Source organism: Vombatus ursinus, unplaced genomic scaffold (genome assembly GCF_900497805.2).
Source record: "Vombatus ursinus unplaced genomic scaffold, bare-nosed wombat genome assembly UNPS02014861.1, whole genome shotgun sequence".
NCBI classification, from domain to species: Eukaryota; Metazoa; Chordata; class Mammalia; order Diprotodontia; family Vombatidae; genus Vombatus; species Vombatus ursinus.
In genome coordinates, this window is record NW_020954639.1 from 15,077,963 (window position 1) to 15,098,209 (window position 20,247).

Consider the following 20,247-nt stretch of genomic DNA (forward strand, 5'->3'; position numbering starts at 1 on the left):
GATTGATGCTGATTTTCCATGCTTTAGTGTACTGAACAGTTCACTAATGACCAGAAAGAGTCAATAAGCCTCCCTAACCACTTTACTTAGTGTTAGAAAGGGATTCATGGCTTTGGGCAGAATCAGTTCATTTAATACACAAATATAATGACCCCAGATAATTTAGAATTTAAATTGTTAGAGTAAACATGAATGACTAAGTAGAACACTTAGCTAATCCAGTGCTTTGTAATGGAGTTGTAATTTGCAAAACAAAAGGGATGTGTTAGAAAAGTTACAAGGAAAAGCTCTGGTTTGTTTATATGTGCTTAAAAAAATCAAAAGTGAAAATAGAATTATAGAGATGGAAGAGACCTGGAAGGACAGAACCTTCAGGGAGGCACCTTCGAGCAGTCAACCTTAAACTGACCAAGTGTAATTTTTTTTTTTTTGGTTAGGGTCATTTGCATTTCGGATTTACAATTTAGAGAAATTCCTGAAGGAGAGAGCTAATGCAAAATCTATCTGCAGCACCCTTGAGAGTCCTTTGGGTACTTTTACCATCTTCTAGTTTACTGCCCTTTCTTCAATTCCTTAATATTTTCATTGTATGCAACATTTATTTTCTCAAAAGAATATAAGCACACTGGGGCTGTTTCTTGTTTCTTTTTTGATTTACAGTGCCTGGTATATAAGATAAGGATTATATGTTTGGTTTCATTGGTCTGGAACATAATATATGATTAATTAATGCATAATGTTTGATTAAATTGCTGCTACCTGTCTATCCTAACCCTGGCTTATCTTCTATCACTCCGAGTTTTCTATTTTTTGCTAACAACAAGATGTTGATAATGATGATAATGATGATGATGATAATGATGATGACATCCTTTATATAGTGTTTTAAAGTTTGCCAATCACCTTACATATGTTAACTCATTTAACCCCCACAATAACCCTGTGAAGTAGGTGCTATTATAATCTCCATTTTACAGATGAGAAAACTGAGAAGCTAAGTGATTTACCCAGGGACACTTGCTTCCAGTTTTATGGTGTTAGATAAATGGTGGAAGATGCTTCTCATTTCTGTTCTTCAGTAGTACTTCATTAACCTCTAAGAAGAAAGATCTATGCCAACTTAGGAGCTAAGTGGTACAGTAGATAGAGGGTTAGCTTTGGAGTCAGGAAGAGCTGAGTTCAAATCCTGTCTAAGACACTTGGTAGCTGCCTGACCCTAGGTAACTCACCTGCATCAGTTTTCTCTCTGTAAAAATCTGGGATAATAGCATCTACCTCACAGGGTTGTTGTGAGGATCAAACGAGCTAGCCTATATAAATGATAACTGTTATAATTAATAAAATAGAGTCATAAATGTAGGCTAGAGAAATAAGTGAAAGTTAGTTGTATTTTAATGTTTCCTTATATGAAAATATGGATTTTCCCTTTCTTTTGCCCTCCCCTTTCCCTCATCTTCCCTGGTCCTAGCCTAAGATACAGCAAAACCATATTAAGCTGCACATATTTTATCCAGGAGTCATACTTTGGGGGTGAACTGACCTTGAGTGCCAAACTGGGAAAGAAATGCTTCAGGGATGAATGCGGCTAAAGGAAGCCAAGTTTCCATCATACGGACTTTTGGAGTCTACTGAAGATTACCTAGATCAAAGAACATTCTCTCGCCTCCCTTCTCTCTCTCCTCCCCCAACTTCTACCCTGCCTTCTTCCCTTTACTCAGTCTCCAAAGGTAGACCTCCTGGAAAGCACCCCTCCTCCTCTTCAGTGGGCTAAACCTGTTCAGAGACAGCATTCAATTTTTCTTTGTACGTTTTCATCTTTTTTTTAGACTATAATATTGATTTTCTCCTTCCTCCTCACCCTTAAACTCTAGATACAACGAAACCATCCTAATTTATATTGTACTAATGTAGCATTTGTAATAATTTAGAAACAGCAATTCTTATTAGTAAAAAGTCAAACTAAGGCCTTCCCATTTTTAAAGTATTGTCAACAAGCCTAAAATAAATAATCTTTATAAACCTAAAGTAAACCATCTTTATAAGAAAGTAAGGATCCCTCCAAAAGGTCCAACATTTAATTCTTGCAGGTTAAAGAATTATACGCTTATGAAATATTATTATGCAATTTATTTATAATTTATAATATTATTTATATAATTTTATCTATTATGCAATTTATTCTACTCCCTTACCTTACTTATTAGTATTATTTATGTCTTGGATTATCATATGTAATAAACATAACAAAATGATGCAGGAAATGAGAGTATTGCATTTTATGATCTCTAAGGCTCCTTTCAGCTTTCATTATGAGCCCATTTCTTTGACGAATATGACTTTCTCCTATATCCCAGTGCTGCTATTATTCCAAATCCGTGAGGGAAACTTCTGTTTCTTTTTTATATTTCATATTTAAATTTTCTTTTACTTCGAAAGGCTTAGTGTACTGGGAAGTGTGATTTCATCCCACATTGTTTGTAATTTACTTCCCCTGAGAAACACATTCCTAATTTTAAAGGTAATGCCAATAAGAAAATTGAATTTAATATACAGACCATAGGCCATCCGATGAAGTATACCTGATCTGGCCAACATCCATTTAAGCCCTTGCCAACCTCCCATTGTGGTACCGATTTCTCCCCCCTCTTCCTTCTTTTAAAAAGGACATCATATTCCAACTAAACATAGGGCATCAAAGTAATCCAGTGTAATAACTGTAGAAGTTATCTAAGAGCTTTTATTACTTGCCAATTCAAGTGTCAACCCAAAGAAGGAACACATTGTTCTCCTTACTAGGACATGTTCCATTTTTTTGTTTGGATTGTAAGTCAATTGTCCTCAGTGCAACATGGGGTGAAAATGGTTCTGTCATTTGGGGCTCCTGGGAAGATAAAAATTGTCGCCTGGCAACTGACATGCTAATATGCACAGTCAGAAGGAGTCAGTGAAAGAGATGGAAACCTCATAGAGAGGCCAGTTGCAAGATATGGTTGAGCTGAGCCTTCAATAGCTAGATAAGGAGAAAGAAATGCTTGAAGCATGCTCTCTGAAAGCCTGAAGTGATTTTGTTTGTTTTTCCCCCTGAGCTGCCTTTCTGGCTTTAATGTGGATGTGTCTACCTAACGCCACAGTTATCAAAGGGTAGTCCAAAAGAGTCTGGGGGCAGCTAGGTGGTTATCACGGAGAGGGCACTGATCCTGTAGTCAGGAAGAACTGACTTCAAATCTGGCCTCAGATACCAGCTGTGTGACTCTGGTCAAGTCATGTAACTTGCCTGCCTCAGTTTCATCAACTGTAAAATGGGGATAATAGTAGTGCCTACTCTCCAGGGCTGTTGTGAAGATTCAATGAGACATTTGTAAAAGTAGGTGCTTCATGTATATATAACCTATGTCAGATTGCTTACCTTCTTAGGGAGGGGAATGGGTAAGAAGGGAGGGGGAAATTTGGAACTCAAAATTTAAAAAAAAAGAATGTTTAAAGTATTTTTACATTTAATTGGGGGAAAATAAAATATTATTTCAAAAGTATTTTAATAAATGCTTATTTCCTTCCATTCTTAAGGCCCTTTCAGAGGGCCTGCTAGGTCAAAACTAGTTTTGTAATAATACTAAGACATTTTAATTTCTAATACAGTAAATATTGATAGATATAATCTACATAAACAAAAGCTTATAGGGGTTCTTCAATAATTTTTAAGAGCATAAAGGACTCCAAAAATTTGAGAGCTGTTGATCTAAAGTCAAGATGGTTGATAGGTGTTCTCCCTGATTTTGACCATGTTCCAGGCCTAATTCCAAAGACCATTGACCTGAGTCTTTCCTAGAGCCAACAATTTAGGCTTTGCAGCCCATTATTTGATTCCATCCCACCATTCCAATGAGCTTTTGACTGGACTAGATGGGAGAGAGTATTAATTCATCAACTTCAAGTTGGGCAAAGTTCTTGAGGAAATGGGGGCCTCCTCCTCTAGATTCCCTCCTGAAACACCATTGATTGCCATTTCCAAATGGCATGTGTTCTATGACTTTCTATTAGAACATCTATTCCTCAATTCATATCATGGACATCAATTCTATGCTGTACTATTTCAGTGAATCCTTGATATGAATGGTGTGGGGCAACCTCCTTCACCCATGTAGATGACAACACTCAGGCCTTCTCATCCTGTGAGACTATCATCTTTAGCCATCCATAAATCCTCCTCAATGGATCAATTCAACACTCTGGATGCCTTCTTCAGGTCTAGTGTGTGTGTGTGTGTATCTAGACTTGTGATATCATCAATGTGGGCAACCCTCTCCATCTATGTAGATCAGCAACTCATCTCTAATATAGATTAGGTCACTGAGTTGCTAAGGGACTTGCCCATGGTCATATCCAGGATGTGTCAGAGGCAGAATTTGAACCCAGGTCTCCCTGAATCCAAGGCCAGACACTAAATCCAGGTTTTTCTGACTCTAAGGCCAGCCCTCTATACTGTAGTATAGTACATTATATTATTATGTGTTATAATTATTGTGTTACATATAATATTAAATGTTATATAGTACAATATATTATACTACTATATTATAATTATTATATTACCCATTATATGATATAATACAATATACTATAATATATTGCCTCAACTCTATATCATCCTTGACTTCATCATATACCTAAGATATATTAAGATGATAAATACAGAATTGAATAAAAGATTCATTACTGATGACCACAAATATAAAATTAAAAACTGATACCTTTATTTTTTTCCTCTTTTCTCTCCTATAAGCCTCATTTATTTCTTTTAAAAAATTTTCCCCTTTCTTTGTCATTTTCTCTGCTGCCTCACTCCTCTTCTGTCTTAATTCAATCCTTCAAACTTTTCTTCCTTCAAATAACTGGTTGTCTATTATTCCCCTCCTTTTTTTGGGGGGGGGGTCCTGGAGTGATTGGGAAGGTGAATGTTTTCCAGTAGAATGGTAGCTTCTTGAGTTCAGGGACTGTTTTTATCATTGTATCTCTAGAGCCTAGACACAAGACCTTGCTCATGGTAGGTGTTTAAAAAAGTTTGCTGAATCTAAATTGAATGGAATGTTGAGGGTATTTTAATTTTTAGGTGAGCCAAAGGAAATGCAAAGAACTATAGCAGACTAACCCTCTCCTTCACATTTACTATCCGTTTGGTCGTGGGTAAGAGGCATCAAGGCATACTGGATAGAGAACTAGTCTTGGAGCTAGGAAAACCTGAATTCAAGGCCCATTTCTGAACACATTACTGGCAGTTACCCTGGGCAAGTCACTTAATCTCTCTTTGCCCTAGGCAAGTGTCTGAAATGTAAATTTCAGAAGAGGTGCCATCTCACATTGGTGAAAAGGAGTTTCCTCATCCCTAGTTCCCAGTAATTAATGACATCACAGATCCAATCTCTATCTTTGAGTATAACCAAATCATTGAACTTCTCTGAATTTTAGTTTTATCAGCTGTGAAACGGGGGTAATAACGTTTACCTTACATACCATGCTACTTCATTTCTACCTCTGTGCTTTTATTCATTTTTTTATTTGCCTGGATTTGCTCTCTTTCCCCCTGTATCTACTCAAATCCTACTTTGTAGAAGTTTTAAAAACAATTCTCCAAATAAAATAACATTCTCCAGTGACAGAATGAAATAATGTGAAACTCATATGCTATTTATAGCAGGTTTTTCCCATAATTCCTTGGTTTCATCCCTTAATGAACTGAGGAAATCAGAGTTGATGAGGTTTGAGGGCATCATTTACTTCTTGCTCAGTGTGTATATGATCTGTAATCCTTCCATCGTGTTTACTAATTTGTAGCAGAGAGGATGACGATGACATGACACTATAACTCAATGTTCACATCACATGCTGTTGAACGTGCCTCAGATGACGGGTGCTCTTTGTTTTGTACTAGTGTAGAAGAAAGGCTTCCATTCAGTTGGGACGTCTGAATGGTTCGGATGGTGTTCCCCCCAAAGAATAAATGTTAAAGAAAAAATCTAACCCCAAAGCAACAAAATTAGTGATGTGAGTGAGGATAGAGGTGTCCTACTGCCAGTGCCCCAGTTTCCAGCTGTTTTGTGACCAGGCAGGACTTTGTTGGTTTCGATTTATTGATGTAGGTAGACTGGAATTGGAAATTCATGCTTACCTTTCATCACATTTGATCAGAATCACACTGTCTGTTCCAACCCCCAAGGCTGCAGCTCCCTTCTTCACTGAAAAGTGACTCTGAAAAAAGCATGTTTATGATCAGTTGTGATTTAGTATTCAGCTCGCATCTCCCTTTGTCTTCTTTTTGCTTTCAGTGTCTACTCTGAGCCATGCTATGTCCGTCTGTATCCTTGAATGACTGAGAATTTGTGACAGTTTTCAGTGAGTTTTTTTTTTTTTAGGAAATTTCCATGACCCTGGGGAAATTCAGATGACCTTTATCTCCCAACACAAGACAATGACTCCAAACAAACCTCACTTGCAAGATTTAATAATATGCTAACTGGCTCCAAGAAGTTGTATATTTCATGACTCCCCACAAAAAAAGCCAACCCCCAATTTTGCCAGTGGGAGAACCGAGTCAATTTCTAGAGACTTCAGTGAAATTGTGTGTGCTCAACCAAGGGGAAAGTTTGGCCTTAAGCATAACATATATCATCCCTAGTACCATTAGAGGGGCCAGTCACTTCACAAGTGACTTCTCAGATGAAGGGACCTTTCACCAGTCTAGAAAATGGGGTTGGGAAAAGGCACGAATTTATAGGCTACAGCAGAAAGTGGACAAAGTGAAAGCCACTGATGCTAAAGACCAAATTTTGAATGAGTTTTGGCTTGTGACTCAGAATCTGATTTTTTATTCAAATGGCTGCAATCATCCCACAATTTGTAGAGCCTAGAAAGGCTAACTCAAGCCTAGCTGTAATGCATCTGCCTATCAGCCTTTCACTATTAACTACAGATCATTAAGCTGTCCAAAAGAAGAGCTGCTTGCCCAATTTAAATCCTCATGGTGTTCCTGACTGGAATTTTAAGTTACAATTTCAAGAGGTGTACTCATTCTTCCTCATGCCTACATTTAGCTCTGAGAACGTCTGGCTATGCTGTTCAAGGTAGGCTGTCATTGCTAAGTCTTGAATTTAACAAACCAGAAAAAAAATCACATTTCCACCATACTTGGCAGTAGTGAGGAAAGCAAACCAGAATAAAAAAGGCAAATACTGTCATTAAAAAGCACTATTTAGTGGAACAAGAGTGATAAAGAGGACTATTACTCCCAGTTTTAAGCCCTTAGAGCCAGGCAGATATTATCAAAATACACGGGAACTCAAGAGAAAGAAAATAAAGCAAAACAAAACAAAAAGCAAAGCTTAATTGTCCGGGGTTTTAGGCATCTTTTCCAAAAAGTATTCTTTATATTGAATCACATCTGTTAATTTAATTTATGTTTATTTATAGCTGATGTCTTAACAGAGCATGTTTTGACCCAGAAAGCAAAGCACCAAAGAAAAAAAATTTGCCCATAATATGCTAATAATAGGGAAAGTACATAGAAAATACATATCAAAGTACATAGAAAATACATAGGGAAAATACATAGAAAGTACAGATGCACTCTAGCAAGAATGAACGTCTTGGATAATTCACCTCGATGCCAAGGCTTGAAAATATTAAACTGTAAAATAGCCAATTGATGATAAAGAAGAGATCTAGTGCACCTGGTCAATGGGAGGAAGAATTTTAATCTACTCTCTAATAAGGATAAATGGGGGGCTCTCAAATGAGGAGCAATTACTCAGCATAATTGATCATTGTGCAGAATAATACAAAGTGAAGGAAATACACTTGGAAAAACAGAAAGCTCAGAGGTGGGGAAAAAGTACTAGTGTTGGAAATGGACAAAGGAGAAAGCAGAAAAGAAAACAGAGAAGGAAATATTCAGCATTGGCTCAAATTTTCAGTAAGGGAAAGAAAAAAAAGGACAGAGTTATTGAAAGTCATTTAGAGGAATGAGAGCCTTTTGTTAATGTTCTATGAATAAAAGTATATTACAGCGGTCTCAGAGGATTAACCAACAAGGAAAAGCCAAACCATACAGGCAACAGAATAGCCTAGCTCTTTCTCCTTTGTTCTTACCACACCTGGAATTTTGTATTTTAGTCTAGGTGTGACTTTTTAAAAGAGGCATTGATCAACAAGAGTGTGTCAAGAAAAGGGAAGCCATGTTGGTGAAGAGTCACTAAGAAATGGTTGAAGGAACTAAGACTATTTAACCCAGAGGAGAGAATCCTATGGAGAAACATGCTGGTTGACTTCAATATTTGAAAGGGTAGTATATGAAGGAACAAGCAGATTCGTTCTATGGCGCTCTAGAGGGCAGAACTGTCGATAGATGGACCTTTCCAACAACTAGAGCTATACAGTAATGGACCAGAATGTCTACTGGGTGTGAGCTCCCAATAAGTTTTTTATAGAACTGAATTTAGAGTCAAAGGTCTTGAGCTAGAACCCTGACTGCCATTTACCTGTGTGTCCTTGGGTAGATCATTTAATCTCTCTGGGCCCCATTTTCCTTCTCTGTAAAATTAATAGGTTGGACTAAGCTTTCCTTCTCTAAAATTATGATCTATTCCTTTTTCCCCTGTTCTAACCATATCTCTGATTAATGATATGAAACCCATTTTATTTTCAAATAACAGTTTATACTATCTAGAAAATGGAGGCTTAATAATGACTAATTTCTATGATTTAAAAGAAGATTCTTTTGGAAACCTGGATACAGAAAAACCTGGATATGGTACTTGGTATAAGTTTAAATTCCATACCGTGAGGTCATAACGGCTGTGAATATTGTATACTGATAGTAAAGCACATAATTCCATTTTAGCGGCTTGAGGAAGATAAGGAAAAGAGTGAGTACTTGCCAACTTAGTATAGTTGAGGGCACTGTTGCTGAGGAGGAAAGATGGAATAAGATGACCTCTTAGGTCCCATTCAGCCTGATGGCCTGAGAGTGCAGAGCCTGTTTCTCATCCATTTAATGGGGATAATAAATCTTCTCTCTCTTCTGAGTACAGTAGTGGAGTAGGTCAGATTTGTAGAGAGCTCAGAGAGAAACCATATTGAACCAGATTCTCCTGGTATGTCTGCTTCTCTGGCCAGGCTGTAATTTAGGCACTTTTGAAAGCTGCATTAACTGTTTAAAGCCACCATTTAGACCAGAGATTTTAAACCTGGGGTCTATGAACTTTAATAAAAATGTTTTGATAACTGTATTTCAGCATATTGGTTTCTTTTGTAATCCTATGTATTTTCTTTTGTGCATTTAAGAATATTACCCTGAGAAAGGGTCTGTAGATGTCACCAGACTGTCAAAGGGATCTTTGACACAAAAAAAGATTAAGAAGTCCTGGTTCAGACCGAGGCTTTTGGTGATCAATTGGTCAGTCTTGAAGCCTGAATTGTCTGGTTTGGGGACTGAGATCTCCTTCCCAGGGTTTTTAGGGTTAACCACTCCTCAATTCTCAAATGCTTAATGATTTCAATGTCAACACTTATCTCCTGACTGACTTGTAAGGTCAATTCTCCCCTTTCTTTCCCCGGTGACTTTCAGGTCAAAATTACCTCCCGCTTTTCCTTCTCCCATACCTTCCTTCTCCTTCCAGCCCTGAAAATTTTTTAGTACTTTTGGGAAAATGAAAAATAGTTGCCCCTGTGGGAAAAGTTAGCAACACCAATTTAGATAAATTATAGTTTCAATTCACTAAACAGTCCTCCTATGAACTAAGCAAGTCATTGAGGCATCCTAAACTGCATGATTTGCAACTGGAGTGAATCTTACACCCTGGAGGGTCTGGCTCATTAAGTTCTAATTATTGTGATTCAAAAAGAATATAACTGGTCATGTTCCCAAAGAGATCAAAATAATTCAGAATAGACACAACACTAAGAAAGAAGGAAGCAAGGCATGGCTGTGAAACTACTCTTGGTCTTTATGCTCAAGATCAATTAGCAACCTGCTGTCACCCGCTGGGGTTTGTGTCCTAAATATCTGTTAGAGCAAAAGACAACTTTGACCTAGGCTTCTCACCTCTATATGATTTAAAACTAGAGCCAATGCTCATGAGGGGACTGGCCAACAAGTTGCAGTGGAAAGGAGGCTTGATTTAAAGTCAGTGGAGGTGGGTGCAAGTCCCAGCTCTGACATTTGCTATTGACAAATCACTTCTGCCGCTTGGGCCTCAGTGTCCTCATTTGTAAAATAAAGGGGTTGGTGTAGATATATTTCGTGACAGCGTTAAGTCTCTGATTCATGGCCTATTGGATTGTGGTAAGCACAGTAATGGAAGAGCAATCTATCCTAAGTCCAGGAGTGTGTTGGTGCCTGCTCAAACTCAGAGAGCCAATTCTTAAATTTGGAGAGTGAGCATTCACATCATGGAAACTGACAAATGCTACAAACTGGAGTTTAATGTATTCATTTTGTTGAATGTCCAGATAGAAGAAGGTAATAGGGAAAATGTTAACAATGCAGGATAAACTTAAAAGTGTGTATTGAGTACAGTCCTTGTACCCCAAGAGACCCTTGTTAAATATTTAACAGTGCTCCCTTGTCTAAATTCTGCATTTAAAGTTATACGCCTTTGAAATTCCTATTAAAATTAAAATTTTATGTGGGTGAGGTAACAATAAGTCATGTCAGTCATATACACCTTACTGGGAAGGAAGTTCAGAGAAATTTTCTGAGAAAAAACTTTAATAGTAGGGAAAGGGTGGAGGAGAGGAAAGGAAAGGAACATTCAAATGCTGGGTACTTGGGGGTGGAAAAGGGAAAAAAACACCCCTGGGAGAGGGTACCCAAGATTAGGCAGCTCTACTCCCAACTCTAACTAGCTATGTAACTGTGAGCAAGTTCTTCTTCTCCATGCCTCAGTTTTTCACTTAACATACTGAGGGTTAAGAGTCTCTAGGATCCTTTCCAGCTCTGAAGTTATACAGCTAAATAAATTTCAATGAATTTACATATTTCAGAGCTCAATGGAACTGCCATTCTTTTCTGGTTTCAGAGATTTTATACCTGTGCACACGTGGTTTCAGAATCAAAACTCTTTTAGAGTATCATCTCCTGAGAATGTTTTTTCTAAGGCAAAAGATACCCCAAGAAAGCATTAGTGATCATCTCCCTTCACCCCCTGTCCCTCCAAACTCCGGCCCTCCCCCTCCCCCCCACTCCCATGAAAGCTGTTATGACAAATGATAAAGACCAACCCCTGTAGAGTCTCCCAGAGGGTATCGCTGACTCAGTGCCAGTACTCAGTTTCAAGAAGAAGTGAAGACAAGTTAGAATTGACTTGTAAAGAGTTGAAAGCCAGTTAACTATGGAAATTTACCTCGGGTGTCCTGATTACAAAGAACATTTTTTCCTTCTGGATATGATTATGCTGCTTCATCGAGGTTATTTTTGGAAGGGCTTGTGTCACATAGGGGAAATAATGAACTCAGTGGGAAGTAGCTTGAAGCTGGGGATATCTCAGAGCTCAGGATTCTGGTTCAAGTGGATGAGAAGAGTGGTCAGCAGCAATTTTGGCACCCAGGGCAAGAACTATGAAATCGTGCTCACTACAAGCAACACTGAATTCGTGCTCAAATCAACAGTGGTGGTAGGGAGACCCTGACACTGGCCCCTTTTGGGGGGCACTACATCCTAAAGAAGGGGAACAGAAATCTGATTTTAGTGTGGGAAGAGATTCCAAAATCCCCCAGGCGCCTGCTAGAAAGGAGCAGAATGGGGCAGGGAGCCCACATGGTATTCGTGTTTGTGCTCTCTATATTTCAGCATCTTGCCATCCCTCTTTAGTTATGTGACTTTGTGAACAGACTTGCAGGTTTGGTCTCTCAATGAAGGTCTCTGGGATTTTATGAGATGGTTTGAAAAGCCTTTTTTGTAAGGTTATGTTAAATTACTTTTAAAGGATTTTTCTGTCTCAAGCTATTTCTTTGGAAGGAAAGGGCTATTGAACACAACTAAAATGTTAAATACCAGTGTTAACAACAAACAGCAACTGATGTTATATAACTAACCCTTCCCAGCTACAAAGCACTTTCGCATTCAGTGTCTTTTTCATATCCCAAATCCACTCTGAGGGTTTAGGCGTTACAATGATCACAATCCCTATTTCACCGAAAAGGCAAACTGAGCCTTAGAGAGGCTAAATGAAATCGCTCAAAGAAACATAGATGCTGATTGGAAGAGCCATATCTTGAACCAAGTTCTCCTGACTCCAAATGCTATGCCCTTGCTACTACACCACCCTGCCTTTTTTTTTTTTGCTCTGACTTGTACAGCTTCTCCCTCTTTTCAAACCACATTTGAGAGGTTTTAATTGGTCTTATTCATTAGTCCTTTATTAAGAGACTAAATCTATAAAAATGTCCGTTTGGACAGAGCCATTAGGTAACTTGCCCATGTTTTCTGGGTATAAAGAGATAAAATTCCAGGATTTTTTGGTTACCTCTTAGTACTTTAAAATCAGCAGAGGCCTCAGTAGCCATATAACCCAAACCTCTTATTTTACAAATGAGGAAACTGAGTCCCAGAGAGATGATGTTCCAGGTCACCTTGGAAGAGTCAGGATTGAAACCCATATCCCAGTCAAGGGTCCTAGTACATATAGTGCCTCTACAAGAGGAAAAGACAAAGGAGGGAGCAGGAAAGGTTTAAAGAAAAATAGAATAAAAGATTCTTTCCTAGGAAAATTCTTTTACTTGCTAATGTCAGGAGTTTCTGCTTACATATTAAGATAGGCACTACTAGGCAAGGATAGAGCAACCCATGATCCTTGCTAAACCCAGACTAGCTAGAGGCTCTTTGGGCAGCAAGTTAAGAAAGTCAGGCTGAGGAAATTTCTCCAATCAGACTGGCAGGGGAAACAGATTTTTCTCTGGATGTTCTCAGTGGAATTCCCGAGCCCTTTGAAGATCAGTCTGCAGTGGAATTCTGATCTCTGAATGTGACCACATAAATACAGAAGAAAATGAACAAACAGTCCTATTTGCTACAAAGTATAAAAAGAGAATATACGTGGATATTGGTTTTTTTTTTTCAGAAATGCAATTAAATGTCATTTCTGCCTGTGGGCTTCTACAAATGTCCCTTTATAGACTAAGTTTTTGAAGTAGAAGACAGAAAAGTGTTGTGACCTGTATCTCTCATCTCTCTCTCTCTCTCTCTCTCTCTCTCTCTCTCTCTCTCTCTCTCTCTCTCTCTCTTTCTCTTACACCTATTTTGAGTTATTCAATAAAAAGTGGAGAAATTTTCATCAGAGCTAAGTAATCAGCACAGAGATTGGTACTCATCAGTTAGCATGGAAATAGAAAGAACACTTATCTGTCATCAGAAGACCGGGGTTCTGGTCATAGATTCAGCTGGAATTGAGTTTAGATAATATCTAGTACAGGAGTGGGGAACCTGTGGCCTTGAGGCTACAGATTCTGTGACATTTGGAATCAAAGGGCCACACTTGAGGACCTACAGGGCCACACGTGACCTTGAGACCTCGAGTTCCCCACCCCTGATCTTGTCCATATAAGAAAACTGAAGATCAGAGAGGTGCAGTCAGTAAGTTAACAAGCATTTATTAAATACCTACCATCTTCTAGGCTCTGCACTAAAACCCTGAGGATACAAAGAAATACAAAAACTTTGTCCCTGATCTCAAGGAGCTCATATTTAAATGGTGTTGAGTAAATGGAAGGTTATTTCAAAGAGATGCCCCAGTACCTGGGGAGGCCAAGAAAGGCCTCCTACAGAAGGTAGGATCTGAGCTGAGCCTTGAAGGAAGTCAGAGAAACTATGGAGGTAAAGAAGGAGAGCATTCCAGGCATGGGGGACAGCTAAGGCAAAAATACAAAGATGGCCAATGGAGAGGCTTGCCAAGAAACAGCAAGAAGGTTTGGAAGAGTGTGTAGAGGGAAGTGGAGCAGAAGAAGGTTGAAAAGGTGGGAAAGGGTCAGGTTATGAAATACTTGAAATGCTAAACAGAGGAAGTTATATTGAACCCTGAAAGTAAGAGAGAGTCACTGGAGTTTATTGAGTAGTTGGGTGACATGATCAGATTTACAAAAAAATCACTTTTGCAGCTGAGTGAAGGATGGATTGTAGTGGGAGGATTTTGAGGTAGGGAGATGGATAGGAAGTCTATAGCAATAGTCCAGGCCAGACTGAGTGGGGGGGGGGGAAATACATACATACATATAGTTGTACATTTTTTGTTGCACACATATAGACACATATTGTATATATAATATGTGTGTATATGTATATACACACATATATACATACACATATATATTCTCACCACATCATGGTGAGACTACCTGGGAAAAAAGGGATATATGTGTATATGTATATAGTATGTATATACATGTGGATATAAATAAACACACGTATGTATTGTTAACACATCATGCCTGGATTACATGTGATGTGTGTGTATATATGATGCTGCAAAGGTAGAAATAATCAGATTTGTCAACAAGTTGGATATGTGGAGTGAAAAGCTGAGGATGACATTGAGGTTACGGAAGGATATTGGTGTTCTTGATAGGAATAGGAAGTTTGGAACAGGGGAGAATTGGAGGAAAATAGAATGAGTTCTGTTTTGGGCATGTTGGATTTGAGATGCTCATGAGATATCTATTTGAGATATCCAAAATGTAGCTGGTGAGTTGAGCCTGGAGCTCAGGAGAGAATTTAAGGATGAATATATGAGAATTAGCTGCTTTGAAATGATAAATAATGCTCTAGGAGCTGACATGATGACAAAACAAGTTTGTATAGAGAGAGAAGATAAGAGTGTTGAGGACAGAACCTTGGGATATACCCCAGGTCAATGGGGACAAAGAACTAGCAGAGGAAACTGAGAAGGAATAGTTAGACAGATTGGAGGAGAACCAAGAGAGAACAGTGACTATCCCAAAGTCATACAAGCAGTAAGTAAATGGCCAATATTTTAACTTAGATTCTCTGACTCTAGATTTGGATGTGGGGCTCTTTTCACTGAACCTCCTTGCCTTTCTTGCCTCCGACTGTAATGGCATGACCTTGGGCACATTACTTCACCTTTATGAGTTCCATTTTCCTTACTTGTAAAAGGATGTATGGGCTAGACGACCTCAGAGGTCTTTTAGAGATCTGATATGCTATGATTCCAAGGTAACCTCTGGTCATTGCTGCTACCACTATAGCTTTTTAGGATTTACTATTAAATTGGCAGTTTTTCCCACTGCCCTGGCTTCCTGCCACTCTCCCTAGCTCTGCTGCAGAGACACATAAATCTGCTGCTGCCACCAGTGGCGTATTCCTTGTCCATCCCCAATATTCTCCATGTGACAAAATTTTTTGAAACTACACCAGATTAAAGAAATTGAAGAAGCAACTCAATCATTGTCTTCAAGTATATGAACATTTATACATGGATGATGGAGGCAAATTATTCTTAAAGTCTACTTCAGAGTGATCAATGGGAAATGAATCAAGCATATAATAATATGAGCTTAAGTGAGATGACAAGAACTTTTTGGCCCTGAGCATTTTAAAGTGGGAGGATGGATTGCAAACTGAAGTTTTATGCAACCTGTGGATCTTAAAGAGTGGAATAAATAGATGTGTTTCTTTTTGGAGTGATTTAAAGAAATCTTCCCAAAGTCAAGGGATAAATGAAATGAATTCTGAAAGCCTCTTCTACCTCAGTCAGTCTATGTCAAAAATGTGGTTTTATTCTAGTGGCTGGTAATATGCCTTTTGTACCTAATATACCTTTATACAGAGTCATAACTAAGGCAGGGCACTTGGAGCTTTGCTCCAGTTGCTGATATGGAAATTGTGCTTCCTCCCTGCAGTGGTCTAGAAAATGTTATCTTCATGCCTTGTGGGCCTCCTTTGCTCATTTCCTTATGGAGATTTGGGAAGAGAGCAGGCTCCAGGAGAAGTTAAATGATGAAAGGCTAGTGGAGGAGAGGGAAGGGAAAGGCCACACCTTCCACTCTGAGTTGTACTATCCTGTTTTTGCTGCAGATGAAAAAGTTCCTAGTTAAGTCTCTGCCTTTACCTTGGGCAAAGGTCAACAATGACATCTTTTTCAATATGATACATGCTGTCCAATTGCTGGATATCAATGGAAATAAACCCCACCAATGGATCTTTGAACTTAGCTGGTCTTTAATGAAATTTAATTCATCTGTCAGATATGATGTAAAGAACTCATCAGGGGTAGCTAGGTGGCACAGTAGATAGAGCTCCGTCCTTGGAGTCAGGGGAACCTGAGTTCAAATACGGCCTCAGACACAGGACACTTACTAGTTGTGTGACCCTGGACAAGTCACCTAACCCCAATTGCCTCACCAAAAAGCAAAAAAAAAGACAAAAAAAGAATTCATCAAGATTGTAAGACTATCAGAACCATCTAACACTTTCACTAAAGTTCATACAGTAATTTCCCCTGCCCAATGATTTGTCTAAGTTGATTACAGATGGAAGAAGGAGAGGCAAGAGGAAGTTGGAAAAAACAAATAAAGAACCTGACAACTCTCTTCCCCTCAAAAATGATAGAAAGAGATTCTACCTCTTAGACACCAAGAGAAGAAAGCAGGGCACACAATACTCATGCTCTGATGGGTTTGGGTTGGGGATTAAGTCAAGAAAACTAAGGTCTTAATTGAGACAGTCTTGGAGAGAATGAAAGCCAACATGGCAGGGCAAAGGTCATTTAATGGACAGCATGGGTGCACACAGGGGATGTACCACTACCCTGGTACACCTCCTCCAAGGTAGGCTAACAGTAGCAAAAGAGGCAGCACTGAGCTGGTCTGAATTTGGTGTTTTTCTGTAATAAAACTCTAGGTTTGTAAGGGTATAGAGAGACTTAACTCTGAACGCTCTTAGAGGGAAGAAAATGAGACCAGGAAGTCATTACTACAACTTTGGGACACCAATTCCAAGAGTACAGTGGTACAGAAAATTGGGCACAGCGTGGCTCTCTCAATTTCATGTAACCTGCTTAGGGTTAAAAAAACACACAATCAAAAATGAAACGCTCAATTATAATTAATTGACATTCAGCCATTACTTTACCTTTAGCTCCAGGGCTACTAGCTATGGTTATAAATTATAAATATGGGTTTTCTAGTCTGTACTTATTCTTAATTTTATGTATTTGTGATCTCTTTGCCCCTTTCTTTTCTTTGTTTTTCATTTGAAAACAAAATAAAATATTTAAAATAAGAAAAAAAGAAAAGAAAAAGGAAGCATTAGATTTTAGAATACCCCCTTGTAAGTTGGTTCTTCTTTCAGCTCTCTGAGATCTCCCATGGCCATTCCCTAGATGTCTCTCTTATCGCCTTCCCTATCATCTTGCTTTCACTGTCCCCAGAGGAGTCCTTGAGCATCCAATGAAATAGTCCCTTGAGATCCTTTGACAATTCATAGCAGAGTTTGTGAAGGAATGTCACAATGAGTGGCAAGATAGTTTGGTATCTTATCTGATGCTAACTGTCAATGACATCTCAAGTTTATTTTATTTATTCAGATGATCAGAATGGATTCCAAAGCAGCTGATTGGTGGTTTTGGTCTTATTTGCTCTGTCATTGGTATGTGAAAGAAAGCTCAACACCCACAGGGTCAAAGTGTCATAGTCTTTAGAGAAACAAATGATCAAATGGAACAGTTTTTCTCAAGGCTTAAATTACACCCTCACTGTCTTTCTTGAAACTTGGGCACTTCAGATGAGAATTTACTCTTTTAAGGCCACTGGGGGACCATTTAGTAAACTTTTAGTGTGGTGCCTAGTCAGGGTTTAGAAATCTGGCAAAATGTCAGCATCCTACTGCCTAACCAGCAGTTAGGAGTGAACCTAATTCTGGACCAGATTCAATGCTGAGTTTGGAGTTTCCTTGACTCCATTGGAACTTGACTTAAAGGAGGCTGGGAAAGGGACCAATGGGTCCAGACCTAGCCATAGGCAAAAGGATGCTGACTTGCTATTTGATGTTGGAATATGCAGTCAAGTCAGTTGAAAAGTGAGTTATCTGACATCATGTAAGTAACACATCTGTTTGATTATATTTTCAATTGGATAGACGGAGCACTTAGAGATTATGTGGGCACAGCTTCAATGGTAGCCTAGTGGTCTGAAAGAGTCAATATTTCTTCAATTTACTGAGGAAGAGAAGAAGCAATAGGAGCACAGATGTTAGGAAATCCAGTTCTATAATTCATAAAACCTGCATTTCAGAAACAGAAAAGCAAGTTCCTCCCTCCCAGTAAATAAATCCCTCCCCTCCCCACTTCTTTCCCAAGTAGGTGATAGGAATGGAATGTGGAGATAGAGATAGATAGCAATTGTGAGTATCTTTTTTTTTTGCAGTGACAGTCACAAAATATACCATTGATAAAAACAGAAACACATACATGCTCAGATGTGAAGGCAACCAGTCTGGGAATAGCTGCCATTCCTTTCTCTTTGACTTCTGGAAACATCTTGAAACGTGCAATCAACATAGCATACATGTTAGATATGGCACCACCTGGAGTGCACAGTAATATACTGTTACTTTTTCTATTCATTAGGAACATCATTTATGTACAAGTTACATCCTTTCTTTCTATTAACCTAGAGAGCCTCCTCTGACATGAGAAGATGTTCTTATTCACAGTTTTTTACTTTGAAACCTTCAATCTAAGAAAACCCAAGACAGTAATAGGTGCTGATGTACAACTGTCAAAGTTGTCCAGCTTCCTCATCTTTGTGAAGTTCATGAGGTGGTGAGTGGAAGAATGTGAGTGCAAATGCCTAAGTAAAGGTCTGGAGAACTTGAAAAAAAAAGATGAAAGAAAGAAAAAACCATAACAAGTCCCAATGGCCTCTGATGAAAAGGTAGGTTGGACCAACTTGGGTCATGAAATGAACCTTCTCCCTCCTTGTCCTCAGTCTACAGAGAAGTTGCTTTGGGTGTACTGATTTTATATTAGAGAAAGTCAGGGGACCCGCCAATGTAAATAGAAGGTTGCTAAGGACCAGAGTCATAAATAATAATATTATGCCTAAGGTGGGAAATACAAAATGAGCCTGGAGCTCAAGCAGCATAAAATGTGCCCCTCAAGCTTGCTACTAGAGAAAGGAGGGAGGGCCAAGGACCAGAGAGGAGCTCATCTGGGTGCAGCCACTCAGGGAAATGAAGAACTATCTGGTAGTTTCCTATTTTAGCTAATCATCCTTTTTTACTAGGTGTTAAGCTCAGTCTTTTTTTTATGATGCTTAAAGATCTGCTAGTGCTGTCAGTGTCCTTTCAATTTCTTTGCCCTGGGACATAGTGTTAGTCACCCTGCCCTAGTTATACTTCTGTTAGGGGAGTGCCTGAGAACTGATTAGTCTACACCTGCCCTTGCCAAATTGAAAATAGGAGTATTCTACCCCAGGCCAGGTTTCCAAATATATGTGACCTGAATGTTAAGCCAGTCAGTCACTTTAAATCTTGCTTTAGGCTATATATCCCTGTGCAAATTTCATCTTTATACTAACACTAAATATTTATTTCCATTCATTTTTACTATATTCCAGGGGAATGTAACATATCTGCCACTGGAATGATAGCAAATTAACTTTGGTTAACTGTGGGGATGGTTTATAAGCAATTTAGAGTTTAGGACATGCATGAAAACTCATCGTTTCCTTTTATTCATTTCCAAACCCTACTCTTGCCTCTTGGAAAGATCAATACAATGTAATCATGATAATTAGCAAAATTCTCTTTGTTTATTTATGGAACACTTAAGTCTATATTGAACTGCTAATGTTTACTGGATTGTATTATGATTGTAAGTTAATGTTTTCAAAGCTCCTATCTTGTCCACATTGAGTGGGCCCTTGGGCCATGGTTCCTCATCTGTAAAATGAGAGAGTTTGACTAGATGGTCCCTACCAAGTTTAAAGCCTTTTTCCAGTGAATGTAGCCTATGCTTGTGAAAAGAAGGAATCATTTTTTCATCAGTCCTTAGGAATCGTATTTTAGTTACTTTTGGTTACCCAAGTTATATGGGCCTAAACAAATTACTGGGCCTCAGTTTCCTCACTTTTAAAATGAAAGGTTTTTAAACTAGATGATCTCTAAGGTTCTTCTAGTTCGGTCATTAATGAGTCTATGAAATAAACACATTTTTAATGATACAGATGGATGCAAATGTTGAC

General features: G+C 38.6%; 1 protein-coding gene across 1 annotated transcript in view; it reads right to left on the bottom strand.

The window, feature by feature from the left end:
• GAD2 (glutamate decarboxylase 2) overlaps window positions 1–20,247 on the bottom strand; it is an 82,869-nt gene that overhangs the window by 48,305 nt on the left and 14,317 nt on the right. The window contains exons 7-8 of the mRNA XM_027841623.1: window positions 18,471–18,586; window positions 6,164–6,243 (exon numbers count right to left, since the gene is read on the bottom strand). Coding sequence (XP_027697424.1) covers window positions 6,164–6,243; window positions 18,471–18,586 — 196 coding nt within the window. The remainder of the gene's footprint in view (window positions 1–6,163; window positions 6,244–18,470; window positions 18,587–20,247) is intronic.